At 41.0% G+C, this 17,387-nt stretch overlaps 1 protein-coding gene across 7 annotated transcripts in view; it reads left to right on the top strand.

Annotated features, from left to right (window-relative positions):
* MARCHF8 (membrane associated ring-CH-type finger 8) overlaps positions 1-14,902 on the top strand; it is a 92,315-nt gene extending 77,413 nt beyond the window's left edge. For 5 of the 7 annotated variants that reach the window (XM_035562407.2, XM_035563984.2, XM_035564798.2 and 2 more), the window contains 5 exons: positions 3,464-3,543; positions 3,846-4,691; positions 6,633-6,813; positions 10,727-10,874; positions 13,372-14,902. In XM_035562407.2, the coding sequence (XP_035418300.1) occupies positions 3,464-3,543; positions 3,846-4,691; positions 6,633-6,813; positions 10,727-10,874; positions 13,372-13,676 (1,560 nt within the window). In that variant the 3' untranslated portion in view covers positions 13,677-14,902. The remainder of the gene's footprint in view (positions 1-3,463; positions 3,544-3,845; positions 4,692-6,632; positions 6,814-10,726; positions 10,875-13,371) is intronic. The other 2 variants (XM_035566404.2, XM_035567186.2) reach the window with 1 other exon arrangement.
* The last annotated feature ends 2,485 nt before the right edge of the window (positions 14,903-17,387 follow it).

A 17,387-nucleotide genomic window follows, 5' to 3' on the forward strand; every position in this document is an offset into this window, starting at 1 on the left:
ACACAATTAACTATCTATTGACCTTTATTTCTGAGCTATTTTAGGCCACCAGTCTGGCTGTACCGGATAACTCTCTAGCACATAGCTCCTAGGGCTTGTTGTTGGAGGTGATATTCACCCAGAGTGAAGGGCATGAAAGTCCACAGTGATTCAGCAAGTGATTCTGGGGTTAGACGGGTGGAATTCAGGCTTAGGATACCTGTCAGATAATGAGCGTGGCAGAAACCCCCTATCATAAGGAGTGCTTTAAAACCTATTACTGCTGTCCACATCATAAGTAGCTAGTTTACCCAAAGGTGCTACCACTTGGGAGGATGCTTCTGATGCATAAAGGATGATGGTAAAGGCTTTGATTGCTTATTTTCTCAACCTCTTTAGAGCTAAGCCTTGCATGGGAGAACTGTCAGTACTACAAGCTAGCTGGATCCACCTCTGCTGCATTCTCCCATAACATCACCTCTTCTTTGTCCTGTTCTGATCCAGGGCTGCTGGTATTTCTTCCTTTATTCTTTGCTGTGGCTTTCTTACTTCTTGGGCAGCAGCTTGTATATTTCTGTGTTCTTCTCACCGTTAGAGACTCATTGCTGTAACCAACTAATGTTCCTCTGGCAAATGAAGCTGGGGAAGTCACTGATGTTAAACAAGCTCAGCAAAATAAGTGGTTAGTTTGGCCTTACCTCAGTATCCTAATCTGATCTGCAGTGCAGCTGTGTAAATAGTTTCACAAGCAAAAAGTATGGGAGGAAAGGAGGGTGGGAGGTATGAGAGACTGGAGGTGCACTGAACCGTGGCTGTTAGCGGTAGCCACAGCTTAGATCAGCTTCAGCTGAGGGTGGGGTATAACTTCCTCCAGTATTTTGTTCCAATTTGTGGTGCCTTTCCATGAGTGTTATCTTACGTTTGTTTTTTGGTTGCATTTGCATTTTGTCTGAAGATGGAGTAAAAGACCTCCTGTATAAGAGAAGCAGGAAGATAACAGGAAAAGGAAAGTTGCTTCACACGTGTGTGTGTGTGTATGGGTGGTTTTCTGGTATGTTTGTTGTTGTTTTGGTGTGGATTTGTGGTTTTAGCTTTTGTTTATTTGCAAGCTATTGTGAGCAGTGCTGGCATCTAGACACAGAATAATGATCTTGAAATGCAAACAAAATTTCATAATTTCTTGCTTGTCCCAACCTTTTGATTTCCCAAGCAATGTGACTTTGACACTCTATCTTGGTGCCAGGCGTTTGGATCAAGAAACTGATAAGATGGGTTCAGAAGTGAAATTTTGGATCACTCAGTCTAGTCATCTGCCATTAGACTGTCACATTGCATACACACCTGTTGAGTTTGTTGGTTTTTTTAATGCTTCATTTCTAAAATGAAGGAGTAAAGAGAGTGGATTCTTTATAAGCAGGTTACCTTCCATGATACATTCATAACAAAAAAACAGACAGATTTATTAATTGATTTGTCACTGCAGTTCCAGCAATATATGACTCTGTTTCCATGGCAGAATGCAATGTGCTGTTTTACTGGTTCAATATTTTGTTTTTAGAAGATTGCTAAATATGTCTTTTTAAATAATTCATTACTTAAGTCATATTAATTTTCATTTGCATAATTATCGCACCGGATTATAGAGTGTCGGCTCTTTTGCTAACTCGTCTTTCATAAAAAAAAAAAAAAAGTAATTACTGCACTCTTTTTAAGAGGTAGGAGTTGACTATTTGTAGAATAGGTTAGACACTAACTAGAAAAATTCCAAATAATAGCTGAATTCACTTCCCTGTATGATCAACATCCTATATCATTAGCATGTGCAAGTGGTGTAAAATATAAGAACCATAGTTTCCAGGTTAAAGCGCAGACTGATCTTAACATGTTTAATTTGTTTTGTCAAAGTCATGACATTGTTCAGTTTGCCTTCTAGAACAAGGTTATCCCCTTTTTAATTATTTTTCTCTATACATACCTATCTGGGTAGGATGGGAAACAAGTTGAGGTGTCTCGCTACAGATCAAGAGATGTGTGTTTGAGCCTCGCTCCTGATTCTTGCAGACCCAGCTCTAAATGGATACCCGTTTTTTCAGGCCTTGTGCACCTGAGACATCCTGATGCGATGCCAGGCACATTGCTCTCTTCACTGCTGTGGGCTAGAGAAACAAAACTTTAACAGATGAGTCATGTAACACGGAAGATGATGGTTGTGTTTGTATTTATAAAGTAGCATAAGTCTCCCAGCATACCCACCTTCTCACAGAAAGAAAGAAGAAAATATTGTTCGACAAGCTTTGTATATTGTAGAAGCGCGCAGTGGTCCTGTTTAAATACACCATGGGGTCTTTTAATGAGTTAAATACAGAATTGAAGAGACCCGAGAGAGGTGATAGTGTATGCTTGTGTACCAAGAACAGATGCAATGCAGTGGTGTGGTCTAAACAGTTTTGTTGTGCTGAATGCATTCCTCTGTCGTGGTTTTCAGACTTTGCTTGGGCAGATCAAGAGAGCTATAAACCGTTGTTTGAATTGGGATATGAGAGCACAGTTTTGCAGCAGTGGGTAAGCTGCACAGCATATCCAGCAGCTGTGGAACATGGGAAAAACTGCTTCAGAGATTCTCTGCCCATTAAGGGAGCTATCAACACTGGTCTCGTTCTCACCAAAACCTTTGGGAAGTGTCCTGAATTTTCAGCTAGTGACCCACAGCATATAGCAGCAAAAAAGGCCTGTAATAAGAGGCCATCAAGTTCCAACTCTGAGACAGGATGCTTCTTACTCTGAATTCTTTGCTTATTCTGTTTCACACTGTGATCTTGTCAGGTCCCCTGAGCGTGGCTGCTGACACACCTTTTTTCTGCAAGTAGGTGGAAGACCCTGTCAGAGTAGGAGCAGGATGAAAGGCCTCGTGAAGTACAAAGAGTACTTCAGGGAATGGTCCGTTTTGGCAGATGGTGCTCGTGTACATATGCTAGTACTGAAAATACGTCCCCAAATAGTGCCTGGGTTGTTGAATTACTGATGGTGACGTCTTGTGGGGAGAAAAAAAAATAACAAGTCACTAATCTCTTGTATTCATTGTGAGTGGAAGGATTAGCTATTATGTGGTAGCTCAATTACGACTAGTCTATATACACACCTCCGTCTAATTATGCTAATTACTGTAGCATTGCTCATTTCCTGAGCTATTGTTCTGTGCAATGTCTGACAGCTGGCAGGTTCTGCTCCAGAGATGGCTGAATTTGACCTTGGGGAGAAATGTTTCTGTTCTGATTTCTGTTCTCCCAAGGATGAGGCTGTGTGACCTCCCTTCTTAGCACTTGACAATGAAGCCTCACTTTCTTGCAGCTCGCCCTTGAATGGGATGTAGAGTGATATCTGGCTCTATATGCTGTGTTTAACCCTGAAGGCGACTGCTGTGCCTACCAAACTCTTCCAGTTTCTGACTTTTTTTTTCTTTTCCCTTTGATTTATTTCACTGCAGGCTGGAAGTCCAACCTCTATCTCTGCTCCTCATAGCTTCTCTCGGACTTCTGTTACACCATCCAATCAGGACATCTGCAGGTAAAGTGTGATATTTGCATGGCTACAGTGAGGCTCGTGCAAGATTCAAGTTGAGAAAAAACAAAACTGAAAAAGCATGTGTATGGGGAAGTAAGCAACACGGGGTTCTGATCTGAAGCGTCCCATTTGTTTGACTCAGCTGCTTTCTAACACTGCTTCATTGAATCCCACTGACTGTTTGGCCCGCTGTGTATGACATTCCCACCCTAGCTGTAATTCTCATTTCTTCACTTTTAATTACATGTTCTCTTATGTAATTGTGTTTTACTTTCTGTGCTTTTATTCCACTGTTCTGCATGCAGTTCCAGTGCAGTGTTTTCTGAATGTTGTCATCACAGTCCAGTGCAGTCTGCTGTTGTCTTGAAAAATCCTCACTGCCAGAGCTCTCTGACACAAGGGGTCACTGTGACAGTAATCTGTCAGGACACGTTACATGCAGCAAAGAGAAACTCCCGTGGGCAGGATCGGGACCAGGCACTCAGGTCTGCTAAGAATGTAAAGCCCACCTGCACTCTGAAATTCTCCAAGTCCCTCAATGACGTGGACCAGAAGGCACAGAGCACCAGCGAGTGCTTTGACTATGTGGAGCGAACATGCTCAGAAGGCAAATTGACCCCGACTCAAGAGCAGTATTTGAGGATTAACAAATTTCATCTTAAAGAGAGGAAATCGCTGAATCTCAGGCCTCTTTCTTTTAGCAATTATAAGCACTCCTACATCCCTTCCCTTTCCAACTATTCGAGTGCATCGGGAGGAGCAGAGAACCGCAGCACTGTACACATCCCCTTGCTGGAGGACAAAGTGGACCATGACACTTCAAGAAGCAAAAAACTGTTGCGTTACCTTTTTTCCTTCTCCCACAACTCCAGCACCAGCAGCCTGCATAAGTTCCATGAACTGGAGAGCTATTCCAGTCACTTTCAAGCTGAGAAATCCTCCAGCATGCTGGTGGAAAGCACGGACTTCTGCTCTGATGATATGGGAGATGATGACGTCTTTGAGGACAGCACCTCAGTGAAATTGAAAACAAAAGAGCAGCGGGCGCCGCTCTGTTCGGTTGAGAAGGACAGTGACCTTGACTGCCCTTCCCCTCTCTCAGAAAAATTCCCCCCTCTCTCCCCTGTGTCTACATCGGGGGATACCTGCAGGTTGGTTTATTGGAGAACCGCCTACCTTCGAGCCCTACTGTGTGCGGTGGTGACCATTCTGCTTTCCCTGCCTTTGTGTTGTTTGTCTCTTCCTTCACCCTGTCACCTTGCTTTAATTTGTGCATTTTGAAGCATGCAACCTTCTCTCTGCTTCCCTCAACCCCTCTGATGCACTTAACAAGTCTACTAAACAAAAGAATTTCCTTGGGAGTCAAATAAATTGTCTTCAATTTGTTTCAGGTTCAGGGTTCTGAGGCTGTATTTTTCTCTCATCAGTGCCCAAACTGGGAATATCATGAGAGAATCAGCTACACATACTAAAAGCCAAGCTGAAAATTCGTTGGCTTTTAATGAGCAATGTGTTTTCCTGACAGCCACTGCTGGTTTGTGTCAGAGGGTGAGGAATAAGGAGGAAAAGAGGCTGCTTGAACATTGGTTCTGAGATCTGGTCCATATATCTTAGGATTGTTTTTTAACCTTTACATCCCAGTTTGTTATCCCACCATGCTGTTTCATTCGTGAAGAGCTTTCTGGTTGCCTTAGTTGAAGGGGAGACCTAAGCACTGGGTGTTAGTGATGAGTCCATGTGATGTCTGTAATATGGGGTCCAAAAAGGATGGGGTGTCCTTGTTCCAGCTACAAAGGATTAGTCATATACACAGGTGGTAGGAGCATGCTGCTCTGGACTGTCTTCATGGTGAATTGTCTGCAGGTCTGCCCCATCTCAGTTCCAAGATGTGTCTGAGGAGCAGGAGACACCAGGTACAGGAGTAACTGTCAGGTCCTTCTACCTAGTATTTTACTGTCCTAATCTTTCTCCTCCCTGACATCACTTTCTGGAGCTGGCTGTGTTACTACCTGCCAGTTTTTGGTTCTCCCCCACTACACCCCGTTACCAGCAATATCTAGTTCCTTACTGGCTTGTCATCAACAAGATGCTCTTGTAATCCACCCACTCCTTCAGTCCCACTTGCTAGCTATCAGCAAGGTCGTGAGATGCAAGATGCTACGCATCAGTAAGAGATTTCAGTAATAGACAGGGATGGCAGCATGCCAGGATGTACTTCGCATATGCGTAGTAACTTATTTTCATTCCCTGAGCGAGCTTCTTACCATCCCCCTTTCAATTCATGACCTCTTCCACATGGCTAGAAGGAGTTAGTGGTGTTTGATGCAGCCCAAGTGCTGTGTATAAATTAAAGCTGGAAATCAAATGCCATCACCTGGCAGTAGCACTGTATCAGGTGCCCCTTCTGTCTGCACAGTTAGGCAGTAAGGGAAACTGGGAATTTTGCAGAGCTGTTCCTTAGCAGCTCTTGCAAGGTAGGAATTGAAGAGCAAAGCCATTAGTCCTTTTAGAGTAGGTGTATTTGAGGAAAATCGATGCTATAGCTTTGCAGCATGGTTCTGTTTCTTAGCAATTGGCACCAGAAATAATCATTTCCCTTGTGCAAAATCCAGGCTAAATTAACTCTTCACGTTACTGGTGTGGGCTGTTTCATAATCCGTTTGGGAATTTTGTTTTATCCTCTGTGTTAGATCATAATCCGTGAGTAGCTGTACCTCTGCATATTTTGTCTTGGGCAGTGCTGTCTGATTTGTTTAAATGCTATTTTCAGTTAAGTGCTATTGTTCTAGTAGATGAAAGGTTGTCGTTTTGTACACTTTTTTTTTTTTCTTTAGGATACCAAATTTCTGTTAGGCTCTGTGTGTCCGCCTCATCTATTAGTTAGCAGTGTCTGCACTCAATTATTTTGCGTGTATGTGTGTGCTTGTGCAGCAAGGGAGTTCTCTAGTTTTAGCTCCTTTATGAAAGACATTCCTTTGATATGTATGTCTTCGGATCCTCAACGGACAGCCGTGTGTGATCATAGATATTACATGCCTCTTTCACATCCTTTCTGGTTCCTCTTCTAATGAGCAGCTTTGCTTCTGATTCAGGATATGTCACTGTGAAGGAGATGACGAGAGCCCTTTGATTACCCCCTGTCACTGCACGGGAAGTCTTCATTTTGTGCACCAAGCCTGCCTGCAGCAATGGATCAAGAGCTCAGATACGCGATGCTGTGAACTGTGCAAGTACGAGTTCATCATGGAGACAAAACTGAAGCCTTTGCGAAAGGTAGGCTTTGTTACACATGCATCCATGCTGAAAGCTGTCCTTGCCCACAGTCTCACAGAACCAACGTATTTATGGCTATGGCTCCTTAGTAAGTCCGGTCAGTTGTGTATAGTTGCAGAAGAATTTAAATTGCTTAACACTCAGCCTCGCAAATTCAACATTGATGGAATCCAGCTCTGAGAGGCAGCATTTTTCTGCTTTAACCTTTGTCGTAATAATTCTGCTTTGAGAGTTCAAGGTGGGAATCCTGTTCAACTGCCAAACCTGAAGATGAGTTCCAGTCCTTTCTCTCGTTGCATTGCTCCACGTCTAACAGGAAAAAATAGTTGAGATTTATTATAGCCCTGCAGCTCTCTCTGTGTAAGTGTACATACATACATGCTTGCTCATGCATATGTGCATGCAGCAACCTGTTTTTTCACTTCACATTTGCATTTCTGAGCTAATGCACAAAGGCATTTGCTTTGCAGTTATCCGTATTGGGTTTTGGTGGCTTTTTTTTTTTTTTTTTTATGAAAAGACTGAGCTTTATATTACTGTTACCTGCTTTGGTTTGCTGTACTGAGGTCTACATGGCTTTTAAATTCTTTTGAAAATATGAAGATCTCAGTTTAAACTTGTTTTAAATCGTAAGATCCGAATATAATTCGGTTGAAATTTGTAGCATTTTTTATCAAGAAAACCTATTTTAGTGTAAGTAGAAGAAGGTTCACTGATAAATGTTTTATCTTTTCTTTGTGTGTGACTAAGTTTTAGTACTTCAGGTTGCTAGAACCTCTGTTTTTGTTTTATAAAATAGGAATACCTTTAATAAATCCGGTGATTTAAAGTATAGGTACTTAAACACTACTTGTATTGTAAGACCAGTTTTATGCTTGAATTCTTTTTGTTCTCCCACATCCGCCAAGCTTTCAAATTCAGTTAATCCTTACCATCGGGATTTTGAGGTGGAAGTCACTGGTATTATTAGCACAGACAAATCTTGCCACATCTACCAAAGTGAAAGAGGTTAATAGAAATAACCTTAGTCTGGAGCTCAAATAAATGAGAAACATCACAATCAAATATGATGATCTTAAATCATGTAGGGTCTGCAGTCTAGACTGCAGCCAACTGAAAGCTACTGTGAGAACTTGTCTGGTTTCCACAACTAACTCCTAACAGAAAATGGAGCATAATTCAAACACTTTGTTGTTTTTTAAATGGAGATGTGCAGTTTGCAATATATATAGCATAGCATCTCCTGTTGATAGGACAACCTCTCCTTATGACTGCAGCAAATCATTGCCTTTGAAGAACTGTAGCTTTTTCCTTGGTAGCCCCTTAGCACAGAGCATTGTAGCTCTGAGCTGCCACTACTGGCTGCCATAGGTTCTGTTATTTCAACAGACGATTATTTGCGCTGCCCATTCATAGGACGTGAAAGAAATTATTCTAGAGAAGCCCAAGTAAAAAGAGGTGCTATAGGTGCCAATTAGCTGCTCATTCTTCTACGCTCACTCTGCCTGGAGTGGGCAGGGGAAGCATTTTCTGCGTATTTGTGAGAAAAATCTGTTGGGCACCTTCAGAAATGAGTCATTTGGCATCATTAATTATATCTGAACAGGTCATCCATGGAAGGGAGACCAGATGCCAGAAGGATAAGTAGAAGGATAAGAAGGAATTTACCTTTCAAATATGTCTAAAGAGTCCTTTAGAGGTTCAGCTGCAGCCAGAAGACAAGCTGCCTCTGTATCTTCAACTCACCCTCTGTGGTATTCTATCAGTGGGGAGAAAACAGTCTGGAACAGGTGATTATGAACAGGATGGGACAAATAATAGGGCTTGTGCTTATTTGTAGGGTAGAAATGGAATCTAACATCCTCACCATCTTAAGGCTGTATTGCATCACTGTATATTGACCTGTGACGTGTTCAAACAGCAAGTTACAAAGGGAAGAGAATGAGGAACAAACCACGTCATGGTACAAGTGAAAGTGAGGGGAGAGAGAGGGAAGCTTCATTTTTAAATTTAAATGAAGAAAAAAGAAGACAACTAGACTTAATTTTTCTGTGGATTTTTTGTTTGTTTGTTCCAGCAACACTTAAAAAAAAAAAAAAAAGTCAGAAATGTTGAGTGTTGTAATTGTGAAATGCCATTTGCTCTGTCATCAGAACAGTGCACCAGGGGCCTCCAGATTCTAGTTTTCAGTTGGGGATGGGGCAGAATAAATAATTTGCAGAACAGCTTCTCTGATGTGGACTTGTATCGATGGAAGAGATGAAGTGATGTGGGTTGGTTTGGTGGCTCTGATGGCAGCAGTTCACAGGAGATATAGTCCAGCAGAGGAGCTCTAGCTGCAGAACTGAAAAGAGGAGCATTAGCTAGTCAAAACGCAAGACCTTGTGACTCTGTAAGAGTCTGTAGAAACTAAACATCTTTGTTTAGATACAAAATCCAGTTCTTATTTAAAACATAGCATCCAAAGGGAATGTTTTCTCTAGTCTTTTTCAAGGAAGTTGAAAGAATATAATTTCCTAGCATGACCCAAATCTTTAATGTCATTGCTAGAAGTCTTCAGTTCTTGTGCCACGATGAGACTTGGATGCCCACTGATCTAGAAATATGGCTTGAACTGGCCAAAGACATTATTTATTGGTAAGACAAAGGATCACAAAGTCTCTGTTTTGTGGTTCAACCATTCTTGTATTTGAAGCAGTGGTAACAATAATTCAACATGATGGGTCATTTCAGTCATGCCAGTAAGGTCATCCTCATTATCTTCCACACTTTCCCTCTTTTTCAAAGTCAACTTTTTCTATGAGTTATTTCAGGACACATCAAATGCAGCTCTCTATAACACATGGGTATGTATGAGAAGCTTAAGTGCCCTGGTATATATTTTATGGAAGTGTGAGGGGAAAAAAACCAAAACACCTTAACACTTTGTTCCAAGCAAATACACTGACGGATGCATAATAAACCTGCAAAAGCTTTCATCATATAGAGAAAATGCATTTAAAAACAAAAACAAACAAACAAACAAAAACTTCCAGGTGCCATTGGTTAATAAATAAATAAAAGCTGTTTTTGAAAATTTCGGTATATTTTATGTTAGAAGCATCTATAATAATTGTCTACATTCTTTCTATCCTTCCTCAGTGTCAGTGACCTGACTTTGTGGTTTCTATTGTGGCTGTAAAGACATTGCTGAAAGATGCAGGTCTGGGGGTTTAACTTAATACATAATCTCACTTTCTAAAGCTGTTATCCCAGTTCTGCTGTATATTCTTAGGGCACGTGTTTAAGTGCACTTGAAACACTGAAAATAAAATATGGGTGTTGCTACTGTAAGTAGCGTTAAATATATGTGAAGATTGAATGAAGCCTCCAGAGGTAGGAGGTGAGAACTAAACAGCCTCGAGCTGAGAGCTAAACAGCCTTGACTGTGCACCGGGGGACTCTAACAGCACAAAGTGAGATATCTTACACGTACTGGACGATTGGATCATGTACTACTCTTACTGCAGTGTGTTATTGAATGCCTGCCTGAGCAAGGCAGCCCTTTTGTCCTTCAAGATGTTCATTTCTGAGTGTGGGTGCCAGCTGCTCAGTTATGAACGCACTAAGAAGCAGCCTTACTTGTGGATCCCTCTGTGCTGGAGCCTGTGTGGGTAAGCAGGGTGCGACGACTTTGTGCTGAGGCTCGAGGTGAGAGCTGAGCCCTGATGTTCCCGTACTGAACCGATTGTTCATGTCACAGCAGAGCAAGCTGCCAGGCATCACGCGCGTGTTGTGGTCAGGGCAGTCGTTGTGTGACTTCTAAAACTGGTCTGCTGTCTGGTTTTTGTTCTTATCAGTGTTTGGTTTTTATACTCTCTGTTAACTGTGATAAACACTTAATCTTTTGCTCTGCTTCTGGATTTCTTGACAGTGGGAGAAGTTACAGATGACAGCCAGCGAGAGGAGGAAGATCATGTGCTCTGTAACATTCCATATCATTGCCATCACCTGCGTTGTGTGGTCTCTGTATGTCCTCATAGACAGGACTGCTGAAGAGATTAAACAGGGACAGACTACTGGTATGTTACCTGATTATCTTCCCACTTATTCCCTTGGAATAATTATTGATCCTGAATGCAGAGAGGGTGCAGAACATGAGTGTGCAGGTACTGCTTTTACTTAGACCAGGCAGCTTTAGCCTGAGGTTGGGTTGGGTTAAAAGCAGTTTTTAAATGATTTAGTTAAATTGGTGTAAATTTGTCTGTGGGTGCTTTTAAGTCTATTTCATAGCAATTTATTTTGCACTTATGAAATGCACAGATAAGGGAACCAATCCACTGTGGCAGACACAAAATTGCATTGGCTTAGCTGATTTAGTTTTCAACTGCAACACTTACTGAGCAGATAGGGATGTAAACATTTGTTTGCTGCTATGGCTACCTTTAGCTGAGCAAAATGAGAACAGTTTAAAAAAGAGAAGAAGAAAGAGGAACCTAAATCCAAATCTTTGAGCCAAACTAACAGGATTATTCTTTCTGTTCAGCCATCTGTGAGATGGGTTAGCACAGGTTTCCTGTGAGAGACATGTTCAGCTGGAGAAATTGTAATTAGTGGTTGTACGTGAAGCAGAAGAAATTCAGGTTGATTCTTAGGACTCCAATTCATGCAACTGAGATGAGACACACTGCAATTCATCTAGAGGTTGCCACCCCACTGCAAGGATGTCTTAACTTCTTGAATAGAAGGTTTTCTTCAGAATGCCAGCTGTAAACTTACCAAATTGAAATCTATTTACTTTGGTGTGCTGGGCTATGATTTCCATCTGTTGTAGAACGGTTTCTCAGGCAGCTGAGCTCCCCCTGAAGGCGGGGATAGGAGGGACAGGGTGTGTAACAAGGCTGGGAGCCATTGTGGCTGTTTCGAAGTAAGCTGTACTGGCTTGCAGAGCATTGGATGCCAACTTGATAAGCAGCTGGAGAATGTTTAGCTTGTGGTTGAAGAACATCACCTGTGGAGGTAGCTGAGCGTCAATAAACCTGCAAATCCACAGAGCCGTTATTCTCTTCAGAGCAGAATCACACTTCAAACAGAACTGTTTTGCAGTAATTTTTCATTTTAGCTGTAGTTTGATTGTTCATAGCTTCAGTCAGGAAGCTGCTTTGAATGAAAGCTTGTAGATTTTGTTCTATCCAACACTCTTTTCTGTGTATGGTGAAAATTGTTGTTCTTTCAATGTAAGGTTTCCATATAATAATGAAAAGCATACGCCGTCAAAGATTTATAGTCTCCAGGTTATTTTAGTAAAAAAAATATATTAGATGAACATGACTAGGAAGAATAGTGGAGTATTTAGTACTTGTTACAGTGCTTTCTTTGCTCCCTTCATTTGGATTCTAAATCTGGGGAGTGCTCAGAGGAGCTGGGGTGCGTGTGGAGAGTGTGCATACATTTATGAATTCATGTCTGCACAGTGGCAGGTGTAGGCTATTGCTGCCCACAGATAGCATCAGATAGCTCACCTGTGAGTCAGAGGTTCAGATATTAATCACTGGTGGGATTTCATCAGTAGTCATGTTGCAGTGCCCTTTGGGTTTGGGGACTAAAATATTTTCTTTCTTCCCACACTACCATGCATTTCCAGAAGAACAGTGGCCTGTATTTCAGTTAAAAACTTTGAAGGCTTGGCTGTGATTTTGCTATGCTGCTGCTAATTCTGTGAGAAACCTGGAAGTGTGCGATTCAGTATGGTTTCATATCCATCTTGTGTTGCTTATCTTTCAAGAGGAGAGAGACTGAGTGGATGCAGGACCTGTAAAAGCAGAAGATGTATAAAATAAGTAATCTGTTATTTAAAAGTAGGTGATGGAGATGTAACAAGATCCAATGGCTGAGTGTTCAAGCCAGACAGATTCAGCAAAAGTGCAGGTGGTTGTTCTTAATATGGCAGATAAGCTTGCTAGAACGCTTCAGTATCTTCAACACTTCCCATTTTGCACCAGAAGAGATGCTTTAGTTCAACTAGAAGTTACTGGGTCTGATGAGGATAAAATTGTCTGCTCTGCATAAAGAACACGTCAAGCTAAATGGTATCAGTGGTTCCATTTTGAGTTCAAAAACTATGACTCTGTATACTATGTGATGACAGTGGAACAGACTTCTTAAGTCACTGAGTATCTTGCTATCAAGAGGAAAGCATGTCATAGAATTCTTTTCATAATCTGTTCCAATTTTCTTGTAAAAACAGGTGTAAAAGGACCTGAAGTTATTACTGGCTGTTGCCCTGATAGTGCTGTACAAGAGCTCAGTCACAGAGGATCAATTGTTCTGTTGTTGTTTTTCTTTTTTTCCTCTGGTGGGTGAGAATAAACATGTTATGTGAACTCAACAAGCTTAGAAGCCTGCATGCCTTTAACTTAAAGGGAGAAAAAAGGCAAAACAAAACAACAACAAAAAAGGCAAAATAGGAACTCTGTGACAGTCTCCTTAAGGAATGTTTTTGAGAGATGCAATGTAGTCTACCCAATATTGACCTGGTCCTTTTTATTTATTCCTTTTTTTTTTTTTCCTTTCTTCCAGGGATTCTAGAATGGCCATTTTGGACTAAGTTGGTGGTTGTGGCTATTGGTTTCACTGGAGGACTTCTGTTCATGTATGTACAATGCAAAGTGTACGTACAGTTATGGAAGAGACTTAAAGCTTATAACCGAGTAATATATGTACAAAACTGTCCAGAAACTAGCAAAAAGAATATTTTTGAAAAACCTGCACTAATGGAGCCAAACTTTGAAAGTAAAGAAATGCTTGGGGTTCACCATTCAGATACAAACTCTTCACATTACACAGAGCCAGAAGACTGTGCTGCAGAAATCCTTCACGTCTGACTGCTGGGTGGGAGGGGTGTTTCTGTATGTCCTTGAAGATTTAAAATATCATTGTTTACTGCAAACTGCTCTACCTTTTTAAAATTGGCTAACAGCCGAGGGCTGGCAGATGAAGTTTTTTACATTTGCGTTTTGTGGGAATTTTTTAAAATCCCTTTGGCGTATCCGTCAATGTTATCATGGTTGCATACCTCTCAACATTTCGTCTCACGTACTGGGCTGATCAAAGAGCCACAGGTTACTGAGTAGAATGAGCCTTGGTTGTGGTATTAAGCAAGCCACTAGTGAACTGTCATCAACTTCATGGAGTATGTTACTTTAGAAGATGACTCTAAATGATTCTGGAAGATGTGTAGAGTGTTGGTTGTTGTCTTTTTTTTCCTGTCTTGTGGTTTTTTTCTCAGCAGGATGAAGGAGGCTGTCCCAGACACTGAGGGAAATGAGAAAGCTAGAGTCTAATCTACTGCTAACACTGCCACTAACATTTTGTCTTAGGCAGCAGGTGTAAAATTATGCTTTGCATATTGTGATGAGACTCATAAAGCATATAGCACTTTTAAAAATCTTTATTTTGTAATATGTATGTCCAATGAGAATGAAACTTGAAAGAATGTGTCATTTTCAGAACATTTCTTCATTCTCTACCCCACTCATTCTACTGAAACGTAAACCTCTTGCCTTATTTAAAAAAAAAAAATTAAAATTCCAACCTGTGATTTCCAACACATGCACACATTATCTTACTAAACATAACACTAAAAAACTGCCTCTTTGGGTTTCCTTTGAGGAACAATTTTTTTTTTTCAAAGGATGTTGCACTTGTGACTTGTGTTTGGGGAGTAGTGGATGTGTACAGTGTTTGTTTTCAATGCGTAATGGTTTCAGTGCTCTGGGGATTGGTTTTGCTTTTTTTTTTTTTTTTTAAACAGGTCAGGTCATCAACGGACCTGCACTTATATACCTGATGTAACTTTCATTCCAAACCATTGGTTAAGGTTTTGTTAGTGTATTGGTAAAAATGTGAGCTGTTATGGAAAAAAGATACTTAGTCAATACAGCTGAAATTGGTTTTCCTTCTTTAGTGCTGTGTCATGTGTGAATTACCCGAGAATTTGGCATTGTGAGAGGAGGTACTAAGTTCAAAGTTGAGGAAGTAAATATTGCATTAAGTGTATGAGTTTAAAAATGGTTTTAGTCCTGATGTGATAAATTACATGGTCAGAGAATTGCTTTGGCTATTGCTTTGAATTTGGGACTTCTTCTTAATCAGTCAGCTTTAATGAAAAGAGGGACAATGTTAAAATCTGTTTGCAGAGCTTTAGACAGACTTACCCACTTACTTGACCATTCTGCTTCACTGAACCACTGTCCATCTTCAAGTCATTTAACCGAAGTCTCGCATCAGTGTGACTGGGGCAGGCCCGAAGCCCCTCTAAAACTCAGCACATGAGGCTTCTACATCTGAAAGCTTTCTCTACCAGAGCCCAGTCTAAATCTCTGTAAAGTCAATGATGATTTTCTGACTGGTATTATTAGGAGTTGCCTGGACTTCTCAGTTAGGTAAAAGCTTCTGTTTACTTATTGAGATACTGAATTAAATCCTGAGGTCCAGTTCAGGTTTTACTTTGTCCTTTTCAAGTACAACTTTCATTGGGCATAATCTTTTCATATTAAAATTAGTTGCATTAACATATCCCAAAGAATAAGAGATCAGTGATTTTTTTTTTCTTAAAATGTAATATTAATTTATTTCTAAATTAATCTTTAAAAAAATAATGCCTGAGAGGGGTCTATGGTAAGAGAACACACACTAAGAGCTGTTAGAAGAAAAGTGTGTGTGTGTGTGTGCGCACCTCTGTATGATCTCATGCTTGAAGCTTACTGGCTGTGATCTTCATGAACAACACGGTTCTTTGTTCTTGATGTTTTAAAATATACAGACTTCTAGACAGTTCTAGCAAAGCTGCACTGGCATGGGTTTGCATACTGTGCGAGGTGTCAGGATGTCCCATGCTTATGTGATAAAGGCAGACAAGCCCTGCAAGTACCTGGGGAGCAATCTTCATGGCCATGTGCATGTAGAGTTTGTTGCCTACACCTGCCATATTTTAAAGTGCAATTACTTGGACCCTTTCCCGAACTCTGCTGTGGATGATCCTGCTCTGAGAACCCAGATAGATAACATTCAGTCTTGGTTTGGTTTGTTTTTTGTTCTGTGAAAAGGTTTACTGGATAAACTCAGGTGGGTTAATAACGTCTTACACACCTTCATCATTTTCTTCTGAAATGCCCAAGTGCACATGGCTTTCATGTCTGCAAGATGCACAGAATCAGCTGCAGACTGATGCTGTGTGTGTTCTCATCTGATCTGTGGCCAGTAGGGGAAATGAAAATGGACAAGTTCTGGTATGAAACCTGTGTGTGCTCCAGCTCACATCTGAGGTAAAAGTGTCTGACTGATGTTCTGACAAGCACCAGTATGGCATACTGTAAAATGCTGGTCCTGTTTCAATCACTGTCATAAATGATTCTTGGTGAAGCATTGTGAAATCTCATTTGGCTTTTTGGAAGCTCCATGCAACATATGCCAGTTGGTGTTCAGTGTATTCAGGATGCTGAAGTTTTGTTTTGTTTTGTTTGTTTGTTTTTGCTGTAACCCTATGTATCTTCAACTAGGGAAGAAAAACCATCCCCAGTAAAATCATCTGGAGAAAAATAATTGCAGATAAAATTGTTTTAGCCAGTGTTGCTGCTTACCGTTCCCTTTCCACAGTAGCTTTTTTCTGAAAGAAAGGCATAGTATTTAATTCTCTATGCTACTGAGGATTGCTTAAACCAGCAGGGGCTGGTTTGAGCTGGTTTGAACCAGAAGAGATCCATCTGTCAGGATTTTTTGTTTATGCCAATCACACTTGTGCTAATTCTTGCCTGATGTTAACAGGGGGCTTCTGGAGCTGCAGTTCTCTGCTTCTGCATGGTGCTATCAAGTGGTATAAGAAGGCTGAATGGTGCTTTTTCTTTCTTTCTCCTTAAGGAGATTCTGTTGACTTGTTTTCAGCTTCTAGCTGTGAGGCACTGATGCTAGCTCAGGTGAGCACCGTCCTTTCTGCCCGGATGTTGGTAAGGGAAACAATCACACCCCCATCACACCAGGCATTCCAAAACTTCCTTTTGGCAGCTTTTGAAATGACAAATAAAGTCTTTTCTGGTCCTTGTCCTTTCTCCAACATTAGTTCAGATTACCTGTGACTTCCCTGAGATGAGATTTAAATAGGAGGGAATAAAGGTTTAATACCATCTACCACAGCCCCTTCACTAAATTGCCAGAGCCTTTACTGATATGGCTTAGACATCTGACCAGACTCCCATGCTATTGACTCTTAAGTCCTGTCCAAAAAATCACTGGCTATGCCAAGGAAATCTCCCTGCTACATCGTGTTCGGTGCATCTGCCAGGTCATGAACATGCATTATGTTAGAAATACAGGCATATGCTGCAGAAGGTTGCTTCACTTTGTGAGATCATGAGATGTTAAATTCATTCCTATGATTTCTCAGGAGTTTCTTCAATCGTAATCCAGTATTTTGGGGAGGGGGTCAGTGTTTAAAATGTTTCCCTGGGCTCTGAAGATGTGGCCAGTCCTGCCACCATTACCTGGTGAATGTCATTGAGGTTGGCTTTGCTTCAGCAGGAGGGATTCAACAAAGGTTA

The sequence above is a fragment of the Cygnus atratus genome, chromosome 7 (genome assembly GCF_013377495.2).
Source record: "Cygnus atratus isolate AKBS03 ecotype Queensland, Australia chromosome 7, CAtr_DNAZoo_HiC_assembly, whole genome shotgun sequence".
Lineage (NCBI taxonomy): Eukaryota > Metazoa > Chordata > Aves > Anseriformes > Anatidae > Cygnus > Cygnus atratus.